Here is a 26672-nt window from a genome sequence, read left to right as displayed (position 1 = left end):
GAGCCGTATACGTACGCGGCTCGAAGGACCAAATAATGTATTAGCGAGTGTTTGAGTGTTCTGAATAATTTATTTTATAATATATTTGGAAAATAGTTACCGTTATTTCATTCTACGACTTATTTTTAATGTATAATTAAATATAAAGGGTGAGTTTTTAGTACGGCAACTATTTATCTATCCAAATCCAAATTTAGATGAATATAATTGAAATAATTCGAAATTAAGCGGTTAAATTTGACCATTTTACGAAATATAGTCACAAATAATTAATCGAATACAGTGTGAGGCAAAATAATGCATATTAATAATAATAAAAAAATACTAATTGCCGATTTGTATTTAATTTTTTTTTGTGCAATTTAATATTTGAACATATTTATCGAGTTATTACGGCATTATATATGTTTTTATTTATTTTTCATGTACAGAGTGTTATTTATCTAACCTATAAAAAAAAATCGCTAAAAACTCGTCCTGCTGTAAATGTTGCCGATTCGAGAGAGGAATTTAGCGAAATATTCGCGTTTAAAAATATTTCCGTATCTGTTTTCGGTAAAAAAACGCGCCGATTTAGCGTTTTCGAAATCGCACAATCCATTTATCGAGGTCCCACTTGTCGGAAATCGATACTTCAGGTTTTATAAATTGAATGGAATTGATGGATTTCCGTTTCGGTTTTTTGAACTAAATTTATAAATAACAGCAATTCTTCTTCGAAGCTTGAGTCAACTTAACCTATTCTAATCGAAGCTAAAGTCAACTTAACTTACTCTAATCGAAGCTAAAGTCAACTTAACTTACTCTAATCGAAGCTAAAGTCAACCTAACCTATTCTAATCGAAGCTAAAGTCAACCTAACCTATTCTAATCGGAGCTAAAGTCAACTTAACCTATTCTAATCGAAGCTAAAGTCAACCTAACCTATTCTAATCGGAGCTAAAGTCAACCTAACCTATTCTAATCGAAACTAAAGTCAACCTAACCTATTCTAATCGGAGCTAAAGTCAACTTAACCTATTCTAATCGGAGCTAAAGTCAACTTAACCTATTCTAATCGGAGCTAAAGTCAACTTAACCTATTCTAATCGAAGCTAAAGTCAACCTAACCTATTCTAATCGGAGCTAAAGTCAACTTAACCTATTCTAATCGAAGCTAAAGTCAACCTAACCTATTCTAATCGGAGCTAAAGTCAACTTAACCTATTCTAATCGAAGCTAAAGTCAACTTAACCTATTCTAATCGGAGCTAAAGTCAACTTAACCTATTCTAATCGGAGCTAAAGTCAACTTAAACCTAACCTAACCAGAATATGGCTTTGTTCCTCGGTCTGCTCAACAACATCGTGAGACAGTTCCCAATTCGAAAATATTTAAAAGTTGATTTAAGAAAACATGAAAAAAATTATTTTTGACTTTTCTTCCCCCTCTTCGGTCAATTTTTCTTATAGATAGGTCCGACAAAATTAAACATTTCGTTTAATTCATAAATCCAGTTTGAGAAAGCCAAACAGGAAGTAACAGAATCTAATTATGAGGCCTCGATAAATGGATTTTATGTTTTAGAAAACGCTAAATTAATGTGATTCAACTATATTTTCTGGCCGGGCAGATACGAAAGTAAAGCGCCTGTTGACAAGTATTAGCATTTATCAAAATAATCATGATTGTTGCTTGGTAATTGATTTTTTATTCATTTCTGACGATCGTTATTGAAAGGAAAAAGAAGTTTGAGTGTCATCGAAGAATTTTATAGTACCAGATTATATCGGACAAAGATATTTTACGAAATATCCAGTTTACACTGACTTTGGCGTGTTTTTTCGATATCTACCAACTTACTGTGGCTCTAAAATTATGAAAATGTTTAAAAAAAAATTTGTAGATCGTCGGAATGGATTTTTAGGAAATTTTTTGTAAATAAATTCATTTTTAAGGTTCCTCATGTGAATTATCAAACATTCCTTCTAATGAATGTTTTTTTTGTTAAATAAAAACTATAAAAAAACAATTTTTTGTCGACTTTTTCATTTTCCAATCGTCCTTTTTTACCTCTCAACTAATGGTAAGTAGATATATTTTCTTTTTGTTATCTTATCAATTTAATTTTATTTATATTTTGGTACACCTCGTAACATCACTTTCTAATTTTTATTCCTTTTGACTACACCTCGTATCACCAGCTCTGTTCATTTCATTTGATTCGAACACTAAAACGTCATAGAATAATGGGTCGTCTATCGTTTTAACCATTTTGACAAATGAATTACACCATTAATATCTAATAATCGTATTTATTGCTAGTTAATTTTAACATTTTGAATAAAATTATTTACTAAAAAGTACTAATCAGTGTAATATATCCCAAAGAAATATAAATTATTTCGTTTGAACTACTCCTGGCTGAATAACTTCGAGGAAAAGTACTTGACATTTGACGTAAATGTCAGTGAATTATTTGTTTGTGTATCATTTCTTATTTTAGTTACCCATAATGTTTACCTAATGGCGCATTCATACGCGATAATAAATATCGTTTTAAAAACAACTTTAATCAAAAATAGCACGAAATCAATGTGATTTACCACTACAGTATAATATTCCAGTATCCAGAGGCTTCCTTTCTGCAGATATATTAAATTCAAAGCTATTTTTTTATGTAAATACGTAACTATGATCTGCATTCAAGTTCAAATAGGTCTCAAAGCTTTCTTTTTATCATTAGTTTTGGCAGGACTAGTCGGATTTATACAGATATACTATAATTTAATAAATATTTGGATCAATGGGTTAGTGTTTTCATCCACTGCTGTAATACTTAGCATTATCGTTAAAGTATTCTTTAAAGGATATTTTCCATTTCAGGTGAGGTATAAATTGAAATTCGAACATATTAGTTTGATATGTGTAAATTTATTTTTAGATTGCTGTTAGAGCAAGCTTCTTAGGATATTTATTTGCCTTAGGAGTGTTTGTAAGGCTAGTTGCCCCTCCTCATATCAAAATATTTGGGGGTTATATGTGTGTGATGGCGTTCTTCCATTTTAGCGAGTTTATTGCTATAGGTTTAGTCCAACCGAAATTTGTATCTACCGATTCCTTTGTCCTCAACCACAGTCCTCAATATATAGCAGCTGCACTTTCTTCTTGGCTAGAATTTTTCCTCCAGTGTTACTTTTTTCCAGGTTAGTACTCGATTTTTTTTCAATAGTTTGGTGGGATTTTATGAATTTTTTAGGGTTGAAGCAAATTTATTGGTTATCAAATATTGGTTTGGGTATATGCTTTCTGGGGGAATTATTAAGAAAAACTGCAATGTTGACTGCTGGATCAAACTTCAATCATTTGGTAGTAGATTTTTTTTTCTTTAGAGAATTATTGAAAAATTTATATTTTTTATTATACAGGTGCAATGTGAAAAGTTTAGTAACCATACTTTAGTTACATATGGAGTTTATAGTTGGTTTAGACATCCTAGTTATGTGGGGTGGTTTTATTGGTCGATTGGTACCCAGGTTTGTTTTTTTTTATGACCATTTGAGTTATGGAAATGTTTGAATTGGATGTTTTTTTATAGATTTTACTTTTGAATCCGGTTTGTACACCGGTTTACGCTCTGGTAAGCTGGTACTTCTTCAAATCAAGGATAGAAATAGAAGAAATAACGTTATTGAATTTCTTTGGGCAAAATTACTGTGATTATCAAGAAAAAGTCGGTACCGGAATACCTTTTATACAAGGTTATAAAATATAGTCGATAATTTATCTCAGTGATGCGACGGTTTCATGAAAATTGTTTTTTTAATTAAATCAAAGTTTTAAATTGTAACTTTTATGTTTGGAATTTGAAGAAAAAAATTGAAATCATGTGTCGAAAAATCGACAAAATGAGAATAAAAATAAGTTTTGATCTTATGACATTTATTTACTTTTAATTCAAATAAAATTACTATTGAAATCCCCTCGTATTTTGGCTTTAGAGAATAACCCAAATTATTAACTGGGGTAATTCTACAAGCCTTGTTTGGACCTAAATCGTCGATCTTCATACTTAAATTTACTTTTACATGAATCCTTTAGTATTACAAGGGGATAAAGAAAAGTTTCAGTATACTTTGCATTAGATTTATACTGACAGTGTTGTGCTTAAAATATATAATTATTTTTCCATATTCTCCATTTTCAAATCACCTTGTAGACACGCCAATTATGTATTAAAATATATTCAGTGTGCATACGATAAGTAATTTTTATCATTGAAATATGAAATTTTAAAACTGCAGAGCGTACCTACTACTATATATTTTTGTATTTCGATTTATTTATTTTTGTTCTACGTCTAGTCTTATTGTTATTTTTATGTAATAAAATTTCTAAAAACATCTTGTTTTTTTTCTATCCTACCTTTCCCCATGTAAACGATTTTATTGATTAGATAACACACATCATAATTTTTTTGGACAACGAAGTATTCTTACAATGTTGCTGCGTTCGCTCCAATGAAGAAATTTGTGGTATTTTCCAAATTTTATCTATCCACAACAAAGCTTTTTGATGTAAATTTTAATAAAAAACCACGTTTGATATTAATTGAAAATAAACCACAATAAAGTAATCAGACAGTCAACTTCCACAATTATTTTTTCTTTGCAATATTTTAATTTCAAATCTAACACAAAATAATGATAAAAACTTGGCAATGTTGCCTTTTTTAATTAATCAATTTTGTGACCGAGGTTGTCTAGATGCATACAATGGAATTTGTTTCTACTATTAACCAGTATATTTTCAACCAATCAGAGATCACCTCGATCATAGATAAACTTAATATAAATAGAGGTATTTTCTTGGTGATTATTAGTTAATCACATTGGTATATATGATTTATGTGCATCAAAATGAACATAGCAATCAGGAATAACGTTCAAAATAATTTTGATAGGATAGTTTGAAATGAAAGAAATTTTTTTTTTAATAATGTATTTAGCACATTAGAGAACATATATTTACAATTATATTATCTATAATAATTGTGCTCGAACATATATAAAATTTTGAGCTAAACTGGCTCTAATTATATTTATTTGTTTCATTCGAAAATTCGTTTCATTTGACATTTCCAAGTATTTATTTCATTTGAGCCTTATTTAGCTATACCAAATATCACCAGTCATAATATACAGGGTGTTTGATTTGAGTAATACAAGTATATTTAATTGTTGACACCCAGTATATTATTTACGAAATAGGACGGTTAATAAAGCAGGACGGTGCTCGTGCATTAGCTTAGTTCTGTGTAGTGTATACATAAAAAAACAAGTTTATTACTATAATGATGGAAATACTTAATATTATTAGATGTTAAAGTTCGGCACTTTCAAATTGCGAATTATTTATGCTATATTGTTGTAGTAAATAAATTGTTTCAGGATATTTGAAACATCAAAATAATATTTTTCTACTAATACCTTGTAATATAACGATAAAATCAGTTCCATTTGGAAATTTGAAAACAGCTTACACCTACATCTACGAAATACTACTAACGTGATATTTTTATTACGTACGTGAAAAATATAAATCCGATTAAGCAATACCAAACAACTTATTATCTTTGGGTAACATTTCAACTACTATTCAAATATTACTACTACTAGATTTAACTGAATCTGCTTTTCGAACTTTCTTCTTCTGTTTTCAATGTGTGCTATAAAACCTACAATAATATCTAATCTCCGAAAAACGTCAACAAAATCTCTTCTTCTTTTTTACATAACATGAAGCTTAAAATCTATATTAATCTAGACACGCTCATTTTACTACAACTAAAATCATAATCTATAAAACGTAATAGACTCAAAAATTCACAATTTTATAGTTTAGGTGACGTAATGACAAATATTACGAGGGGATATCTGAAGGTTTTGTTTTTAGTACTGATATATACGAGATGTTTCTCGAATATCGTATTAATAGTATTGAAATTATTTTAAAAAAAAACGTAATTATTTTATTTAGAACTAGATTGATGAATTAACTAGAAATATTGATACTTTGACTTTTAGGACGTTAAATATATAGCATTTTGTGATAAAAATAGTTTTTTTCATGTTATATTGTGAATAAATCTTGTCTATTTCGTCTTCTTTTTTATCCAAAATCAACAAACATCCTCGTGGACAACTCCTAATTAACATTTTTCGTAGTTCATCCCAAAACCCTGCTAAAAAAATTCGGATAAAACGATCTACCGTGCGGCCTCGTCAATTGCCTCTGTCTATTCGGTCTCGGTCTTTCACCGATTTCGTCGACTGCAATTACCGGTACGGTAGTTGTCGATTCATCTTTTTCCACTGATACGTTTTTCTTTTGCAATAATTTCGGAAGTAGTTGTTTCTTTAAAATCTCTATAATTTCACTCTCATTATTCTTGGTGATGTTTTTATTGAGTAAATAAATATTCGGATCGATTTTAGTTTCGTTTTCCGGGGCGAATTCGTCTATATCCATTAGTTCGAGTTTGTTTTCGCCGTTGATCGGCTCGAACGGAGGCTCGTCCGCCATCATCGGCAGTTCTTTTCTGAAAGTTCTGTTTAAATGCGGCGATTTGTCGTTCACCAACGGGAATATTTCGATTTCCTTATTCAGATCCATTTCCTCCATGCTTTCCTTGTTTTCCATTTCTCGATCCAAGTTTATCTGCGTTTGTATGCTGTCTTCTTTCGATAGGTTCGTTTCTATATCTTCCTTTGGTTCCGGTTGTATTGTTTGTTTCAACGGAATTATTTCTACTTGTTTATTCAAATCCAATTCTTCTTTACTTGCAAGTTCTTCTTTTTTATCTTCTGTTCGTTCGTCCGGAATTGCTTCTAACGTTTTTAATGCCGATCTTTTAACATTGAGGTTAGTTTCATTTTTCTTCCGTTCTTCATTAGGTACGACAATTTGATCATTTTTATCTTCTATTATCTTCTGATTATTCTTTTTCTTCGGATCGGAATTTTTGTAAATTTCCTTCTTGGTGGGAACTTTGCCTTTCGAATCCGCGTTCTTCGTTTTCTTTTCGTCTAATTGTTCGAGTTTCGTCGACGGTTTTGAAGTTTTTGTCTCCGCAATTGAAGTAGTTTGCTGTTGAAACAATTTCGTGTCGTTTAATTCGATTATATCGAACATGGTGCCTGCAAACAAATTTCCGGTATATAGTAGGTATATATTCAATAAATAACATGAAATGCTAATATTAAGTTTATTTAATCAAGTGATAAAAAAACAAATGTATCTTTTAGTATTATCTTCATTTGTCTCGCTTTTTATTTATTATATTATTTATTTATCACATTTAAATCGACATATTTCTATTATTATTTCTCTATTATCAAACTTTGTCTATGCACATAATTGTAACTGTGATGACTCTTCTACGATTTACGTTTATCTATGAAGTAAATTAAACGTATATCTTTGATTGTTACTCTATGTTCTACATTTATCTATAAGTCAAATCAAACGTATGTCTGTGATAGTAGGTTCTCTACGTTTTACATTTATCTATCAGTTAAATCGAACGTATGTCTGCGATCACTTTCTGCGTTTTATATTTTTCTATGAATTGAATAATGGCGTACGTCTTTGATTACTTCTCTATCAATAATAGTTATCTATAATAAACAATACTTACCGTTTTCTATGATACTAAACAATTGTCCTTGACTAATGGCGCTGGGGTATTCAATGACGATATCCTTTTCGTCATTTTCAGTGGTAGTTTTAACCATTTTCGATTCGGAGCTGGCAGTGACGGTTGTATAGGTATGTTCTACTTCGATTATAGGAGTGATTTGTTCAGTTGTACCGGACGTAGAAGAAATAGTACTCGTTTTGGCGATAGTTTTAGCAGATGTTGTACTGATGGGAGTTGTAGTTTGAGTACTGGATATTACAGTTGACGCAGCGGGAATTGGATTTGACGTCACTTCCGTATCATAATTCGTGGCAACTAGAAAATTAAATAAACTGTAATATTAAAACAACGCCATCTTCAGTTTCAACTACGAACGCAAAAGATCGTTTGTCTAGACGTATCATAAAAAAAACAGTAAAAATTATGTGTGTAGAGGTGGGAGTTTTTATTTACACTTATTACAGTTTGAAAATAACCGTTTCTTATACTTATAATGAAGTCGAATAGGTTTAGAGTACTAATTTACCTGTGAAACTTTGAGTTGTTGTGATTTTCTCGGTGCTATCCGTCGAAGAAGCGCTCAAAGTATCTTCGGTTTCTCTTCGATGTCTCGTAGGTATGCCGTAATCGACGTCGATGGTATTAGACGTCCAAATCTTGGTTATTTTGTTGTCACTTTGCGTGTAGGAAACTGTAGATGCTAGTATTGAGGATTTCGTGGATTTATCTTCGAAATCTTCGTTAGAAATAGCGCAAGTTAATTGTTTTAAGATTTCCTCACGATCCTGTATGAAAATATTGAATATTCCAGTACAATTATAATTCAATAATATATCTTACTTGAAAAGAGAAATGAATAATAAATAATAGCAATAAATAGTAATTTTTTATTATTATTATTTATGAAAAGACAAAAAAACTCAAATAACTGTATTAGGTCGAGATTTTCCCAACTCTATAGTTTCCTTGACAACTCAAAGAACACACTACAATCACTTGTCTTCTAGAGTTAACGCTTTCTTTTTTTATCTCTCATTCACCAACATCTTACGTCTTTATTTCTTCGTCGTTACGTATTGTTATTGTTTTTTTTTTATAAGGACAACACTGACGAGACTATTTTTTGTACAATATTATACGATTGACTTTCGTTTTAATATATTTATAGTATTTATTTCGATAGCTACATAATATCGGCATTTTTTAATTTAATATTTAATATTGAGACGCGAGTTTAACTCATCTTTAGTTTATTCGTAGTATACGAGGGAAAGTCGATAAATATGTACCGATATTTCATACGACTGGGATTAAATTTGTAAACGCTCAGGGTTATGCAGGAGTTTATGAAATTGCGAATAAGGAATCTTACCGCATTCCCTTTGCAAGCTATTCTCTTGGTCCCGTCAAGACCGCAGTCGGACGTCATCTCCAGGGAGGACTGTTCGGGTATGTAGAGGACGGTCAACGAAGGTAATTCAGTCAATAGACATCCTTTGGGACCCATCGCCCAAGAAGGAACTGCAATAAGAAAATTAATAACAACGAGATACCGATGAAAAGATAAATTGAAAAAAACTTTTTATTCAAAACTCTTGTTGGGAGAATTTAGGAAAAAAACTTTTTATTAAACTGAAAAAGTATCTCATAACGACACATATTTTCTCATTAATTCAGAACGTTTTTCAGTTATTTAAAACCTTTTCTACGTAAAATTTCATTTGCGTAATTTCTTGAATTTCTTGAAACTTTTCGTTTTTCCACTTTTTAACAGAAAGCAGAGGAGGATTAAATTAACGTCACAACTACTTTGCAACTTCTTTTTTCAGTTGAAAAGTTTTCGGTGCAGATTTTTTTCATAATATTTGATAAATAAATGCTTGTTAAATTTAATTATATAAAATTCTAATTAATACAGCATAAATCACTACACACCAATTAAAATGTCCCTCACTTAGTTAATCTAATAATCAAAACTGGAGAATAGAAAAAATGTTTTATTAAAAGCGAGCAAAATTAAACGCCAATATGTCCTTCGACTCTATTAGCAAGTCAAAGTTTATTTAATTTGGGACTAGTTTAAAATTTCAGTGGCTACAATTCGTCCAAACGGTAATCGAAATAAAAATTTCAGGGTTACATTGAAGTAATAACAAAAGATCGTATCCCATACCGTGATATTCATTAATACACACTTTTATAATATTTTGTTTTATTGAAATACGTTTTTCATATAAATATCGATCACAAACAAATTTAACTTAAATAAATGATGTCAAATTATTGTTGACAGGTGACGTATGTCTCGATCGACTCATAGACAAATAATTAATCGATTAAATGTCAAATATTATCACTGGAACTATATTGGTGAATGTGGAAAAACTAGTAAAAGACCACAATGCAAAAAAAAGAAGATTCTCTTTTCGTTTAATATATAAAAATATACAGGATGTTTATTTAAAAAAAAAAACGATGGTATTAACTACGGGTACGATCGAAAGTATAAAATTATTCTAATTGGACCCAACACAAGCTTTCCCATACAAATTTCTGCTTAATTCGTTCATTATCTTGACTAAAGTACATAATTTATACCAAACTACCCTCTATTCACCCTCATCATGTTGGATTAAATATAATACTCGCAGATTTCCTTTAGTTGTGAGTAAACAACGTCGACAAACAACTACCCAAATTTATACTCACGACTTTTTTATTTATCTATGCCTGAAAATTCATTAATGACCTTCCGTAGTCCTTGACAGTATATTTAAAAAAGAAGAATACACACAGACAGTCCATATAAACGATAAATAAAAAAGGAAACGGAATTTTGTACATTATAAATACTAGTTATTTTATATATTTTAATTTTTTAATTTTTTTTCTAAACTTACTTGGCATTTCGCATATGAATGAAGCTACATCAGGTCCTCCGCAGGTTAAAGTTTCCCATAGAAAATCTTTGGCGGAATCAGTTGCGATGCATTGGGAATTTTTCGATGGAGGAATCGCTTCCTGCCAATGCCCTTCTCCCGACAACGGTTGTAAACTGTTCCTGTGAATACAATTTTTTTTACGTATAATAAAATAAATATTTATATAACAACTTACGTCCATGTAAAGTTTGGTTTATCTGCATTTTTCGACAATCCTATCCAAACGGTATCTGTGATGTCTAATTCTTTGAGATATGCCCTTATAGCGTCGTATTGCGAGGTACTGTCAGCTGAAAATAAAATAAATTGTATCACCCCGTATATAAAAATTAATTATTTCAAATCGTATGAATAAACTTTTAAAAATGCCGCTTAAACATACTTTCTAAATATCTTTAATAAAGAAATTTAAGTTGATTATACTGTTCATGTGGTAGCACTGATCGAATGACATCTACCCTTAAAGGCGCCAATTGCTAAATTATTCCAATGTTTCTTCTACTATAATCCTACAGACGTTATACGTCAAGTTAAAATGACAATATGTCTGTTCGAACGCGCAAACTAACCGTCTCAATATTTTTCTTCGAGTAAATAGTTCTCGCGATTTAGTAAAACATTGTTGGTGAGATGTGAAGTTAAAAAAATTGTGTGTTAACATTGAAATGGTTTGATGCTGATATGACTCTGTAAGTTTTATCTATTTAATTTTCAATATGGCGACGAACTCGTATATAAAATAACTATGCTTCTATTTACTTGTTTTTGTAAACTTTTCGAAATACATTTACAAATATCGGTTATTATGAAAAACGATAAGAAAGGAATTTTTATTTTGTGTCTAAATGAATCGCTAGATGGTGTGTGTATAAATACATATTTGTCTTATAATCGTAAATTTATATCGTCTGAACCGCTACGAAAATGTTTGGTAATATTTTGACATCTTAGCCGAAATTAAACTCACTAAACATTTGCTGCCGTTATTAAATACTTAGCTTAGGGAGGATGCAATTTGAACATAGAAACTAGAATATTACGAAATAGGTCAGGCAATTATTTCACTGAACGGTAATAAGCGTTTTAATAATAAGTCAGCTCCCCGTTTTTTTTTCTAATGTTTCTCGTTTTCTTACGAAACGTTATCAACTGTACAGATACGGACTAGGTTCCGGCTGATCTTTTTTTAAGAAATTAGAATTTTTCCAATCCTGTTTCATTTTTTATCTTTGCTTTCTTCTGCTTTTAGATTTACCTTTACACAAACATATAATAAATATAAGTGCCGCGTATTATTCTTGATAAGCTGGAAAATATTTGTTTTTGGCGTGTATACGCCGTTTTAAACGTATTTTTTTATTGTTATGTCGACTATAAAAAAGAAAGAAAATATTTTTCTCCGTTTCTACAGAGAATTGTTTTTGCCTCGAAAGCGCGGTGCTCACGGAAGGCTGAAATTCTGACTATGTTAATCTAATTACCGTGTATATGACAGCGAAAATGGAAAACTTGTTTTTCATCGTGCAATATACGCAGATTTGATTGATATTGGCGTTATCACAATCTATGTGATATTATACAGTTTGTGCTACGAATTAATTTTGGATTTTTCGTTCTCTATACAAAAATGTTATTGTTTTCGAATTTATGATAATAATTGAAATAGAATATAATAAAATGAGCGCTGAAATTCGCTATACAACGTAGGTCAATAAACTGCGAATGACTTGGCAACATCCTAATCTTAGATACGAAATCGTCCTCGACATAGACCGTGAAGCCGTTCCTGTTCGGTTATAGGAATACTGTTTTTTTATCTTATTTAACACATGATCGACCTAATTCCAAAGGTTATTCATTCATTTAAACACACTGTATATGTATATAAGCGTTTGATCGTTTTTCTAAGTCTATTGAAACTTTTTGATCGTATTTATAGCATTAAAACGTCGTATTTATATAATATTTTTCAAATATTGAAAAAGGGGGTTGATTATGATAAAAAAAAACCCTTCGCCGAAATCCAATAAAGGAGCAAACATAATACTGAAAACAAAATTCGATAATGTGATATCTGCCCTGTGAAAAAAGGGGTTTTAGAGGGGCAATTAACGAGCACACGGTCGTGCTTAAATGACAAATTGATTTTGACGACAATGAAAAAATGTGTCGACAAAAATTTTATTAAATTTTTTTTTTTTTTTAGGCGAGCGCGCTTCGGTGATTGACGCGCGTTATATACACGATAATATTTTCATCGAATAACGAGTTTTCACTTCGGGATTAATCTTTGACACGTTTTTTTTTGTGTTTTTAAATTTCCGGTTAATAGTTTCGACGAGATTGAAACTAATTTTTGCTGTAAGACTGTTTTCTGCGGGTCTGTCGAGTTATAAACAAATAAATACTGACTAGCCGAAAAACTACCCTTATTTTCCCGTAATTAGCGATCCAACTCCCTTCTACGTGTGTGGCGCGCCTCTGATATGGTAGTGGGCTGAAATAACTTTCTGCTTCTCCATTAAACGAGGGTTGTAGCAAAAATAGCCTCTCCTCGATTCCAAACGCCTCGCCTGGGAGTCTGTAGAAGGTAGAAGGTATTGGTTTTTACCTAGATCAGGTATATTGAGAAGGTTACTGGTATCGGTCAGGTATGGACGGATTTTCATTCCCATTGATTCAAATTACCTTTAGACTGTCCAATTCGTTATCAATTAATGTTAATTAATGTCTTAATTAATCAAATTTCCAACATTTCGTACTTTTTTCGGTAGTTTATTATATAAAAAGGTCCTTTATCTGTTCCTGCGGGCTTATAACACAAAATTTGAAGTAGTAATTTTGCTCCACCACAAAAATGGCCTCTTCCAGAGCCCGGTCAGCTTATCGGGTTTTTTATTGGACCTTTTCCATTATCATAATCGCAAGGCGCCGGTTTAATTAATTGGATAAATCCTTAGAAAAGTGATAAATTGATACGAGGGGTTGTTATTTATATATTGTAAAACATCTATTCAAATCAAACTAAAGTTGTTTGCACATCAAAGCAAATGGAGGAATGTCGATGAAAAGACGAATCAACGTGACTCTAAAAGCTCAAACCGCTCTAACATGAACCAGCTAAAAGATCGAGTTGATTTATATGATTGGTCAACATTTATAGACATCGAGAACCGTTAAAAAGTGAGGTTAAGAAATCAATATTCGGTATACGAGGTCTGGTTATTAAATAACGCGACTAGAGGGCGTTTCCGTCACTATTATAGCGTTTGTGAGGTTTGAAACGAACAGGACAAAGTATCAATCACAAATTCCTCGTTAAATTAAAAAAAAAACTCCGATCTAGTGGTATAAATCGATTCAATGAGCTTATTGGGACAATTCTCTATCTTGTGCGCGTGTTTTTGAGACCGCTGAAGATGACCAGCGTCCAAGTTGTCCTGTGATTGTTTCGACTCTTCAAACGGTGACCAAAATCAATCGAATAGAGTATCCAGATGATTACCGAGTCTGTTAGACAAACGATTAATTCCACATGACGAGAGTCTGTACGAAGTTGGTGCAAATTCCTGACCGAAAGCTGTTGCGTCAACGGGTTTGTTCGGATTTCTTTGAAAGGGTAGGAAAAGGGACTCGATTTGAGTCGATGGAAGCGGTAAAGCAGATCTCCTGAAGGTCCTCACCAAAGAAGACTTCCAGCACTGGTTAGATCGATGGTAAAAACGTATGGAAAGTTGTGTGGCAAGGGCCAGACCTCGATTGACGAGATCGACGGGTTGAAAAATGAACTTCAAGGAGCGAATAGAACATTTTCGAAAATACCGTTGGAAAAACAGTTTTTCTTTCGATGTAAAACCGATGTTAATATAAATAAATTCGACGCCCATGTACGCGTAAAGTAAATCCAAGATTATATACCTTGTTATGCAAACTTTCTTCTGCGAGAAAAAAAAAAGGTTTACCTTGGAAATTGAGTTTCCGCTTTCCACATACATGGAGAATTTGTCGCGGTTGTAGAACCGATACACCAGATCACAGATTTAGATCACAGTTTCCGAACGTAACTTGATGGTTATCAACTAATTATCCCCCCATGCATCAAAATTTAATGTTGAAATACTGAAAAGTAGACAGACCGCAAACCTCAGTAATTTAAGGTGAATAAACGACTTTTGGAGTTTAAAAAAAACCATGAAACAACCCTTCGATTGATCTCATTCACCCATCGCTCAACGACGACTCTATTAAGTCGATCAGTTTAGTTAACAACAATGAACGCGATCCGTTTTAGTCCCTCTGTATATAACATGTCAAGTTGTCCGCGAAAACTTTTCAAATTCCTCTTCAATTGCGGTTCGGAGGTCGTGGTACTCTTACAAAAAACGCGGTGCTTGTGAAAGCCCAACAAAAATTAACCTTAAAGAACTCCCGGTCCTCCGGAACTCGGCGCGTCGGCAACAGAGCCCGTTTTTGAGAATTTCTGGTACGTTTTCTACGCCATTGAACGATTTTGTAGCAATCTGCGATCGAAATCGTCCGCGTGAAGTGCGTGGAGCAGACGCGGACGATAAACTCGATAATGCACTTGTAAAGAACGATTTGGTATTTAAAATTCTCCCGATAGATTGATTCGACCGTTCAAATAACGCCAGCGACGCTGTTTCCATATTTTCGTTGGTTATTACAGATAACGGTCTTCAAGAACTCGGCGCGTCGGCAACAGAGCCCGTTTTTGAGAATTTCTGATACGTTTTCTACGCCATTGAACGATTTTGTAGCAATCTGCGATCGAAATCGTCCGCGTGAAGTGCGTGGAGGAGACGCGGACGATAAACTCGATAATGCACTTGTAAAGAACGATTTGGTATTTAAAATTCTCCCGATAGATTGATTCGACCGTTCAAATAACGCCAGCGACGCTGTTTCCATATTTTCGTTGGTTATTACAGATAACGGTCTTCAAGAACTCGGCGCGTCGGCAACAGAGCCCGTTTTTGAGAATTTCTGGTACGTTTTCTACGCCATTGAACGATTTTGTAGTAATCTGCGATCGAAATCGTCCGCGTGAAGTGCGTGGAGGAGACGCGGACGATAAACTCGATAATGCACTTGTAAAGAACGATTTGGTATTTAAAATTCTCCCGATAGATTGATTCGACCGTTCAAATAACGCCAGCGACGCTGTTTCCATATTTTCGTTGGTTATTACAGATAACGGTCTTCAAGAACTCGGCGCGTCGGCAACAGAGCCCGTTTTTGAGAATTTTTGTTATGCCGTTGAGTTTGAAGGTTGCTTCATCCAATCACAACACGGAACGCTTGAATTACGGATACGTTCCATCAACTTATGACGGTGGAAAATATTATTTGTTATTCTGCATCGGAACGTGAGAAATTTGAGAAAAAAAAATACGGTTGTTTTTGAGCAGGGCGCGTTTATGGAATCTTGTAGAACTTTGTTTGTCCCGGGGGAAATGAAATCCGGTTTAGACGTATGTGTAAGCCGCGTATTAGCATACTCCGCCGGAACATAACCTCTATACCTTCCGGCGGGATTGTTTTTTTCAAACCAAGGGCTCGGCGGAATTAAAACGCATGAATAAAACGCGGAAACAAACAGATTTGCCAGAAACAACATCGTTTAGGATAATAGAGAGACGTAGAGAGACGTCGTTTTGTTTTTATAAAGATCGTATCGAAAATAAAATCTGTATGTCAGTCGGCGATCAGCCATCACAATGTAAGCAACTTAAGCCGTTTTCGAATTTAATTATATGAATTGCAAATATCAATTGCAAATCCGGCGAATTTTGAGAAGTGGTTCGTCGGCATGAAAAATTGAAAATGACGAAGTTTCCTCTTGGTTTAAAGGACCAAAACTATACCAGATTTGAACCAAAAAGAAAGCAAAAACGGGCAGTTTTGACAAAGATGGTTTGTTGCGCGAAAAATTACGCTTCTTACTTATTATGAACTCGAGATATTTATGCCAAAAATGATTGGATTTTCGGATGTAATCAAAAGATTTTGGAGTTGTTGAAACTTGGTTGGGAATAGAGGTCAGCGATTTAGAACAGTCCAAATTAGAATTAGGCCTAATAAAAGGATATCGGGATATAGATTACCAAAAAGGAAAATAGAAGAAGAGGAAGAGGCTAACAAACGTTTAATGAGGATATTAGAAAAGTATGGGAAAGCCTCAATCCGAAGGATCCTAGCAGTGATTACAGGTTACTGCACAGTAGGCTCTAGATTCAGAACCGACATTCTCTGTGCCTAATGTGTCACTGCACAGCATTGGCGTCGAAACGACTACAATGCACGGGGAAGTTTGGAAGAAGCATCGAAGCTGACCTGGAAACTGGAAAAGCTTGGGAAGGGGACAAGGATCTGGTAACGGAAGACACAACCCAACTTAGAGAAGTAGAACCAAAATACAGAATCGCGAAAACGTCGTTATCCCAAATCGAATCGCCAAGAAACTGATTAATCCAACTTTGGAATTGAGTGCCGAGTGCGTTTTTGGCGGTATATCCAAAATCCAAAATGTTAAATCGAATTAAAAACAAGCGAGCAATTAGAATCACCCGCCCCTTTCCAGAAGACATCCCGAAAGTCGATTATAAATCCCACGGTTTCGAATAGTAGACACAGTGAAAACGGACGCATATATATCTATATATAGGGTAGAATAAACCCTACGAATACTCTTTCGACCCTATTCACGAGGCGAACCGCAATAGCGAAAGACAGCAATGGCGGATTCGAAGGGATAAATATTTGGGTCCATCGACGTAGAGTTATGGTCCTTCGAGCCGGATGGGATTTTCGGCGAACGTGCCGATAACTGAAAAAGGTTTCGAAAGAAAAAGAGAGATTGGGTTACAAAGAGATGGCGATCTATCTAAAAAGGATTTTTTTCATCTATTTGATGAAAAGGATGTTTGACTGTAGTTTAACTGGAAGGTATTCGTTTTTGTATCGATTATTGATTATCACTTCAAATAAATACGCGCGCGATTCTAAATTTTCTCGGAAAATGATGATAATTATTATTATAGAACAACTTTTCGCAAAAATTGAGTTACATCGCTAAGTTTTCGATAATCTTGTGCCTGGATTCCTCTTTGATCTTGATGGAGAGGCGCGGACGCCTTTTTCGGATTGCGATTCTGTATTTTCGATCTCCGATTCGATTTTTTTCTTTGCTCTACTTAATCCCCTTTCTCAATTGCCCTCTTTACAAATCATTTGGTGTTTATGGTACCATTGGATCTCCTTGCAACCTGACACAAACTCTGCTGTCGATTTCATCCGTGATCTGATCCGCGGTTCCTTTCACGAAACCTCTTTGGTATTCTCCGACTACTATTTCTTGGTACTCGTTGAGTCTGTTCCTCTTAATTTGAGCCAAAACTTGGTACACCACATCAAGAAGACTTCGCTCCATAATTAGCACTCTTATTTTCAGTATTTGAGCACCTCTAAAAATGTTTTTCGAACATGTTGGTGAAAAAATTCGAAATTTTAGTAGTTCGTGTCTAATTTTTCGCTATTCTCCGCTACTGTTTACCACCGATATCTTGGAAAGTTTTTGAAAAGTGTTCGGAGCTTCAATTCATCGAAGTCGGGAATTGGTGGATATAAATTAGGAACGAAACGGGCCGTTTTATAAATTGCGAAGGTTTTGTTCGGATAAATTGGTATTTTTGATTAAACGTTTTTTTTTTGTTTAAGAAGGAAAGTTTTAATTGAGATAACGATCAAAGTAGTTGGGAATGTTTAATACAAATTCGACCTTCTAGACATATCACCGAAAATTCGGTATAATTGGAGCATTTTAAAAACCCCGATTTGATGAGTACACGGTTGGTCAATGAAATTTAATAATAAATTGGTTGATATCCCCTAGCGAATTTCGTAACGTTTTCAAATTAGTTTTATATTCTCTAGCGATTTAAAAATACACTAAAAATTCACCCATAACGGCAGACCACAATATCAAATTAAGTAACTAATCCCATTCCGTGCAGTATTCATTTATAACTGAATAATTTTGTATGGAAATCGATTGATATTTAAAGAAATACTTCAAGGGTTATGCTACGTTCACACGTTTAATAAAACCCGCGAACGTGTAAACTTTATGTAAGATCTGCGTATCGCCATCCTAAGAAACGATTCTTTCTAAAATAGATCGATTTTTAAATCGATTTAAATTGATGTCTAAAAGATCGATTTCTATGTCTTTTAATCTTCGTTTAAGCTTGTATCAAGGTCATTCATAAAACGAATAAAATCCCATTAAAAAAATACCCCAGTCTCCCCCAATAAATAAATCACAACGAACCTCTCTCTCTCTCTCTAGGTCTATCTCGTTTTTATACATGGCGTTCCACGACGAGTTAAAACTATCTGTATATGGTAAAATATTTATAGTAAAATCATGAAAATTTCTACGATTGGGTTTTCGGTTATGATCTTTTTAACTAAAATATTTTCAAAGATGGCCGATTTCCAGTTCTACCGGAAGTCGACTGTAACTTTGTTATTTTAAATAGAACACTCTGTATATTGATACATTTTTGAATTCTACGTAAAATTTGAGTAAACTTTTGTCTGAAAACTTTTTTCCAAAAATGCCTACTTTTTGAGCTATTAATTTTTCTGTGAAAAATTTGACCCTTATAAATTATTTTTTTACGATGATACCCTTGAAACTATGAAAATGGTTTTTATTCGGTTACGTTAAGCTAGTTCGGACGTATTTGAATCTATTTTGAAAAATTTTTCATTTTATACAGGGTGTGTGTAAAAAGTGTTTAAAATTTCACTTAATAAATATCAAATTTCTTTATATTTTTAAATATAACCACCCGGTTTTTTCTATTTTAATGCATTTAGGGGTAAAAAATAAGACAAATTCATTAATACTTTCCTATACCTAAACCTTATCGTTATCCAGATATCCACACCTGCATCTTTAAAAATTTGCACATTTAATATCTGGATAACGTTAAGGTTTAGATATAGGAAAGTATACATGAATTTGCCTTATTTTTTACCCCTGAATGTATTAAAATAGAAAAAACCAGGTGGTTATATTAAAAAAAATGGAGAAATTTGAAATTTATGAAGTTAAACTTTGAACACTTTTCATACGCACCCTGTATAAAATGAAAAATTTTTCGACATAGATTCAAATACATCTGACCTTGCTTAAAGCAACCGAACTAAAACCTATTTCATATCTTTAAGGGTATCCTCGTAAAAAAATAATTTATAAAGGTCAAATTTTTTACAAAAAAATTAATAACTCGAAAAGTATGCATTTTTCGAAAAAAGTTTTTAGACAAAAGTATACTAAAATTTTACGTTGATTTCAAAAATGTATTAATATACAGGGTGTTCTATTTAAAATAACAAAGTTATAGTCGACTTCCGGTAGAACCGGAAATCGGCCATCTTTGAAAATATTTTAGTTAAAAAGATCGTATCCGAAAACCCAAACGTAGAAATTTTACTATAAGTATTTAGCCATATATATATACAGATAGTCGTGGGACACACCCTGTATAATTAATTGAAACCAAAATGGTCGGTTTTTTGGGACAAACTGTATAAAAATGTTACGTTACCCATCGGAGAAATTCGGTTCAATAGATTATTGAATAAACCATCGATGCGAATTAATATTTAGCCACATGTTCGTGGCCAATTTGAGGGGTAACATGACGGAAATGAATGTACTACACCCTTCCGCTTTCCTATTTACACCACCGTTTATAATACTCCAGATCCGATACGTGTATCTATAATAAACGTTAACCGAACCAAATTCAAGGCACATGTTTCATTAACTAACTTATTTTCGTATGTGTATATACCGCTCGGGGGTTCTTTTAGGGTGAACAGCGATTTTTTTTTATAACGCGCTAAAATCAATATCCAACATGTATTCGTTCATTAATTAATTCATATCACCAACAGTACGCTATATGATAGAACTTTGATTAACGAAATTTGATTCGTTATTTATACCGGGTGTCTAATGTCGGGTTTTAAGGGGTTGTAGTAACCGTGTTACCATCTAGAGATGGGCGTAGGTGGAGTAGTAATGAAAATTTTGATATAATGTATGTGGGATCGAGATTATTGCTCTACTCCATCCTACAGCCACGCACGAAACACGAGTTCTCTTCAGCAGTCTAAATCCGACAATAACAGTCGGAAGTAAGACGTAGACGGTAAAGGTCACGCAACTAAGACGTGATCAAAACCGTCTCCCGCTCATTTATCGTACGTAATACACGGAATATTTTTACTATCAACCTCAATTCTTTTATTTTAATTGTACATAAGTGAAGTATTTCCATTGTTTAAATTATATAATAAAAGTGTTTTACTTCTAACCGGCATTTTGAAAAGAAATATATAATATAAATATAACTTAAAATCGGCGAGTACGTTGTACAGTGTTTTACCATCCATCGATCGATATTATACACTAATAAGTGTACAAAATGGCTGAAATTTGAGTAGGTATATCTCAACGCGTGCGTACAAATCTTTCTTTTGATGTGTAACGATATATTTAGTTTCTTATATTTTTATCTATAAACAACTAAAATATCACTCGTTTGACAACACGTTCTGAATACGTTCACCATTATAAACGTCAATTGTCAATGTCAGATATATTCACATCGGCGTTGCCATATCTAAAATCTTGGTATTTATGAATAAAAATCTTTATTCTTTCCAGAAAAAGATTTTCTAAACAATCATCTATATTTTGATAGAGTTTTCCTATAAACATCCTTTCGGATTTATCCTAAAGATGAGATGGCGGGTTTCTTTATTTTTTTTTTATTCGGAAACCTGATTTAAAAATATTCCAAAAGATTTCGTGAGACATTATCTGATTTGTATGTCACATAAATCTTTTACGTATATTAAGTACGCGATACCGCTCTATGACAACATTCCCTAAAATCTCATAAACGTTATTGTAAATAAGAGGGATATTGAAAAATATGCTTTCCGATATAAAAAGGATGTATGACAAAAATGCGAGGAATGATCTGTCGAAGAAATTCAGTTTCGGAGACAATTTTCAGAAAAAAAAGGAAGAGATTGTTAGTAGTCCGGTCAAAATAGACCAAAAAACAAAAGTGAAGTTACTTAAATTCCCATCGAGCTGAAAATTGTTTAAAATACAATTGAACATAGAATTTGAATGTTTTCCATCATTTCCGTGTATGGAAAAAATTTTATTCAAGGTCAAAGGTTAAAAAAATGAGTTTTTCGCAATTTTCAGAGTAACGGTGAGTTTTATCATAAAAATACCTCAAACGAAAATTGTAGATCATAAAATTATCTACAAAAAACGTATCGATACTTTTTTTCCTACGAGCCACCGTTTCTGAGATATAACGATTAAAAAGTTGTAAAAATTATAATCCGGTCAATTTAGACATTCGAAGTTATATAAATTCGAATCAAGCTGAAAATCAGGAAAATTGTTTAAAATACAATTGAACATAGAATTTGAATGTTTTCCATCATTTCCGTGTATGGAAAAAATTTTATTCAAGGTCAAAGTTCAAAAAAATGAGTTTTTCGCAATTTTCAGAGTAACGGTGAGTTTTATCATAAAATTACCACAGACGAAAATTGTAGATCATAAAATTATCTACAAAAAACGTGTCAATACTTTTTTTCCTACGAGCCACCGTTTCTGAGATATAACGATTCAAAAAGTTGTAAAAATTATAATCCGGTCAATTTAGACATTCGAAGTTATATAAATTCGAATCAAGCTGAAAATCAGGAAAATTGTTTAAAATACAATTGAACATAGAATTTGAATGTTTTCCATCATTTCCGTGTATGGAAAAAATTTTATTCAAGGTCAAAGTTCAAAAAAATGAGTTTTTCGCAATTTTCAAAGTAACGGTGAGTTTTATCATAAAAATACCTCAAACGAAAATTGTAGATCATAAAATTATCTACAAAAAACGTATCGATACTTTTTTTCCTACGAGCCACCGTTTCTGAGATATAACGATTCAAAAAGTTGTAAAAATTATAATCCGGTCAATTTAGACATTCGAAGTTATATAAATTCGAATCAAGCTCAAAATCAGGAAAATTGTTTAAAATACAATTGAACATAGAATTTGAATGTTTTCCATCATTTCCGTGTATGGAAAAAAATTTATTCAAGGTCAAAGGTCAAAAAAATGAGTTTTTCGCAATTTTCAAAGTAACTGTGAGTTTTATCATAAAAATATCTCAGACGAAAATTGTAGATCATAAAATTATCTACAAAAAACGTATCGATACTTTTTTTCCTACGAGCCACCGTTTCTGAGATATAACGATTCAAAAAGTTGTAAAAATTATAATCCGGTCAATTTAGACATTCGAAGTTATATAAATTCGAATCAAGCTGAAAATCAGGAAAATTGTTTAAAATACAATTGAACATAGAATTTGAATGTTTTTCATCATTTCCGTGTATGGAAAAAAATTTATTCAAGGTCAAAGTTCAAAAAATTGAGTTTTTCGCAATTTTCAAAGTAACGGTGAGTTTTATCATAAAAATATCTCAGACGAAAATTGTAGATCATAAAATTATCTACAAAAAACATATCAATACTTTTTTTCGTACGAGCCACCGTTTCTGAGATATAACGATTCAAAAAGTTGTAAAAATTATAATCCGGTCAATTTAGACATTCGAAGTTATATAAATTCGAATCAAGCTGAAAATCAGGAAAATTGTTTAAAATACAATTGAACATAGAATTTGAATGTTTTCCATCATTTCCGTGTATGGAAAAAATTTTATTCAAGGTCAAAGTTCAAAAAAATGAGTTTTTCGCAATTTTCAAAGTAACGGTGAGTTTTATCATAAAAATATCTCAGACGAAAATTGTAGATCATAAAATTATCTAAAAAAAACGTATCAATACTTTTTTTCCTACCACCCACCGTTTCTGAGATATAACGATTCAAAAAGTTGTAAAAGTTATAATCCGGTCAATTTAGACATTCGAAGTTATATAAATTCGAATCAAGCTGAAAATCAGGAAAATTGTTTAAAATACAATTGAACATAGAATTTGAATGTTTTCCATCATTTCCGTGTATGGAAAAAATTTTATTCAAGGTCAAAGGTCAAAAAAATGAGTTTTTCGCAATTTTCAGAGTAACGGTGAGTTTTATCATAAAAATACCTCAGACGAAAATTGTAGATCATAAAATTATCTACAAAAAACGTATCGATACTTTTTTTCGTACGAGCCACCGTTTCTGAGATATAACGATTCAAAAAGTTGTAAAAATTATAATCCGGTCAATTTAGACATTCGAAGTTATATAAATTCGAATCAAGCTGAAAATCAGGAAAATTGTTTAAAATACAATTGAACATAGAATTTGAATGTTTTCCATCATTTCCGTGTATGGAAAAAATTTTATTCAAGGTCAAAGTTCAAAAAAATGAGTTTTTCGCAATTTTCAAAGTAACGGTGAGTTTTATCATAAAAATATCTCAGACGAAAATTGTAGATCATAAAATTATCTAAAAAAAACGTATCAATACTTTTTTTCCTACCACCCACCGTTTCTGAGATATAACGATTCAAAAAGTTGTAAAAGTTATAATCCGGTCAATTTAGACATTCGAAGTTATATAAATTCGAATCAAGCTGAAAATCAGGAAAATTGTTTAAAATACAATTGAACATAGAATTTGAATGTTTTCCATCATTTCCGTGTATGGAAAAAATTTTATTCAAGGTCAAAGGTCAAAAAAATGAGTTTTTCGCAATTTTCAGAGTAACGGTGAGTTTTATCATAAAAATACCTCAGACGAAAATTGTAGATCATAAAATTATCTACAAAAAACGTATCGATACTTTTTTTCCTACGAGCCACCGTTTCTGAGATATAACGATTCAAAAAGTTGTAAAAATTATAATCCGGTCAATTTAGACATTCGAAGTTATATAAATTCGAATCAAGCTGAAAATCAGGAAAATTGTTTAAAATACAATTGAACATAGAATTTGAATGTTTTCCATCATTTCCGTGTATGGAAAAAATTTTATTCAAGGTCAAAGTTCAAAAAAATGAGTTTTTCGCAATTTTCAGAGTAACGGTGAGTTTTATCATAAAATTACCACAGACGAAAATTGTAGATCATAAAATTATCTACAAAAAACGTGTCAATACTTTTTTTCGTACGAGCCACCGTTTCTGAGATATAACGATTCAAAAAGTTGTAAAAATTATAATCCGGTCAATTTAGACATTCGAAGTTATATAAATTCGAATCAAGCTGAAAATCAGGAAAATTGTTTAAAATACAATTGAACATAGAATTTGAATGTTTTCCATCATTTCCGTGTATGGAAAAAATTTTATTCAAGGTCAAAGGTCAAAAAAATGAGTTTTTCGCAATTTTCAGAGTAACGGTGAGTTTTATCATAAAATTACCATAGACGAAAATTGTAGATCATAAAATTATCTAAAAAAAACGTATCAATACTTTTTTTCCTACCACCCACCGTTTCTGAGATATAACGATTCAAAAAGTTGTAAAAGTAAATCTTCAATCTCTGAAGATGATAACTTGGTTATCGAAACGCGCGTCAGACAGTATAATGATGAGTGTTGGGACAATAGTCCAGTGATCACAACTCCCGACCCACGAAAATTAAGTTTAGTGGAATTATGGCATTTTAGAGGTTTTTGTAGGTTAGGAAAAATCATATTTGAGCTTCTTCGGAGGTAATTTTCTGCACGGCAGTTTTTTTTTTCTAAATTTCAAGTCTTTTTTGAGTTATCCGCAAAAAATGCACTGTTGAAAAAATCCAGTAACACGATTTTTGTAAGAGTAATTTTGGAATTAGGAAAAAATCACAGTTAACCTTTTTTGTAGGAAATTTTTTGTACTACATTTTTGATCCTTTCACTTTTTTCGAAAATCGACATAGATTCCGAGTAATTTGCAAAATTAGAAATTTCGAAAATTTAAACAAAAATATATCGCTTATCGTCCAAAATTTTGATGTTAATTTTCACTGTATCGATAAAACACCCTGAAAACTACGTAAATCCAAAAAATCAGCGACATAATTAATTTTCGCGGGTTTCGGTTCTAAATTGGACTCTACTCACTGGACTATTAGAAATTCTAATTTAATTGATCACAGGTGTTGACCTTGATGACTAGTATCTATCCGATCTATAACGAGATGAAAAGAAACGTGACAACAAATTAAAATATTTCAGTGCTAAAAACCTTTTTTTTTTTTTTTTTATTTATATACGAAAATTTCAGGAATATTTTCAGATTTATATCGTGTGTGTGTGTGTGTTCGATGCGGTCTGGTTTTCGGGATTGTCTATTTGGTCTGTGTGATAACTAACTACACTAAAAGCTATCGATCGGCATCGTCGGCGGCGGTAGCTATTTACCGACTACCGTCATTGGCAACGGGGACGGCGACAGCGACATCGCGACACACACACAATCTGGAAAAATTGCATTCTAGATAATAGATATTTTGTTTTTTCATCGGTAATTCAATTTTGAATTGAATTGCATCGAATTATTTATGGAAGTACTTACCGGTTACTAAATAACTGTGATGGAATTGACAGACGGCGTCTGCTTCGTACCAAGAGATGCGATCTCGGAAATAACGGTAGAATACAGGAAATCCTTCTTCGGGGAGCACCCATGCGTTGCTGATGTTCACCTGAACGAAAAAAATGTCAGTGAAAATGTTTTGGAAGAAAAACGCCGACGGGGGATTTTATACTTTTCGCGGTCCCCTCGTTTTTTTGGATATTGAATATCGAAAAATCGTACGATTTCGATGAAATTTTTTTTTGAAATCTCCGTTTTTACGACGGGTTTATGAGAAAAATTATGGGGATAAAAAAAATGGGGGCTTATATTGGTTTAGGGGGGCTTTAAATGTTTATGGAAATGCACTCGGTCACGTATAATTGTTGATAACTTTTTTCCT

At 32.4% G+C, this 26672-nt stretch overlaps 3 protein-coding genes across 3 annotated transcripts in view; 2 read left to right on the top strand and 1 right to left on the bottom strand.

Annotated features, from left to right (window-relative positions):
* The first annotated feature begins 2429 nt into the window (after window positions 1-2429).
* On the top strand, window positions 2430-4382 carry LOC130903335 (protein-S-isoprenylcysteine O-methyltransferase). The gene is made up of 5 exons (XM_057815420.1): window positions 2430-2865; window positions 2924-3185; window positions 3239-3348; window positions 3408-3515; window positions 3578-4382. Exons 1-5 carry the CDS (start codon window positions 2674-2676, stop codon window positions 3752-3754), a joined length of 849 nt encoding a protein of 282 aa, XP_057671403.1. The 5' UTR covers window positions 2430-2673; the 3' UTR covers window positions 3755-4382.
* Window positions 4383-4963: 581 nt separating this feature from the next.
* LOC130904219 (uncharacterized) overlaps window positions 4964-26672 on the bottom strand; it is a 32850-nt gene continuing 11141 nt past the window's right edge. Inside the window, exons 2-8 of the mRNA XM_057816859.1 lie at window positions 26270-26399; window positions 10799-10913; window positions 10582-10742; window positions 9054-9202; window positions 8208-8466; window positions 7679-7996; window positions 4964-7178 (exon numbers count right to left, since the gene is read on the bottom strand). Of these exons, the coding sequence (XP_057672842.1) occupies window positions 6208-7178; window positions 7679-7996; window positions 8208-8466; window positions 9054-9202; window positions 10582-10742; window positions 10799-10913; window positions 26270-26399 (2103 nt within the window). The 3' untranslated portion in view covers window positions 4964-6207. The remainder of the gene's footprint in view (window positions 7179-7678; window positions 7997-8207; window positions 8467-9053; window positions 9203-10581; window positions 10743-10798; window positions 10914-26269; window positions 26400-26672) is intronic.
* LOC130904220 (monocarboxylate transporter 12) overlaps window positions 11142-26672 on the top strand; it is a 52499-nt gene continuing 36968 nt past the window's right edge. The window contains exon 1 of the mRNA XM_057816865.1: window positions 11142-11312. The gene's annotated coding sequence lies outside the window, so the exon portion shown is untranslated. The remainder of the gene's footprint in view (window positions 11313-26672) is intronic.

The sequence above is a fragment of the Diorhabda carinulata genome, chromosome 2 (assembly GCF_026250575.1).
Source record: "Diorhabda carinulata isolate Delta chromosome 2, icDioCari1.1, whole genome shotgun sequence".
Classification (NCBI taxonomy): domain Eukaryota; kingdom Metazoa; phylum Arthropoda; class Insecta; order Coleoptera; family Chrysomelidae; genus Diorhabda; species Diorhabda carinulata.
Note: the sequence above shows the minus strand (reverse complement) of the source record. Positions and strands in the feature narration are given on the sequence as shown.

Bases quoted from the DNA above. Each gene is read 5' to 3' on its own strand.
- LOC130903335 (XM_057815420.1), top strand. From the start codon at position 2,674: ATGATCTGCATTCAAGTTCAAATAGGTCTCAAAGCTTTCTTTTTATCA. The intron at 2,866-2,923 runs GTGAGGTATAAA...ATTTATTTTTAG, and splicing joins AAGGATATTTTCCATTTCAG to ATTGCTGTTAGAGCAAGCTT. The intron at 3,186-3,238 runs GTTAGTACTCGA...TGAATTTTTTAG, and splicing joins CCAGTGTTACTTTTTTCCAG to GGTTGAAGCAAATTTATTGG.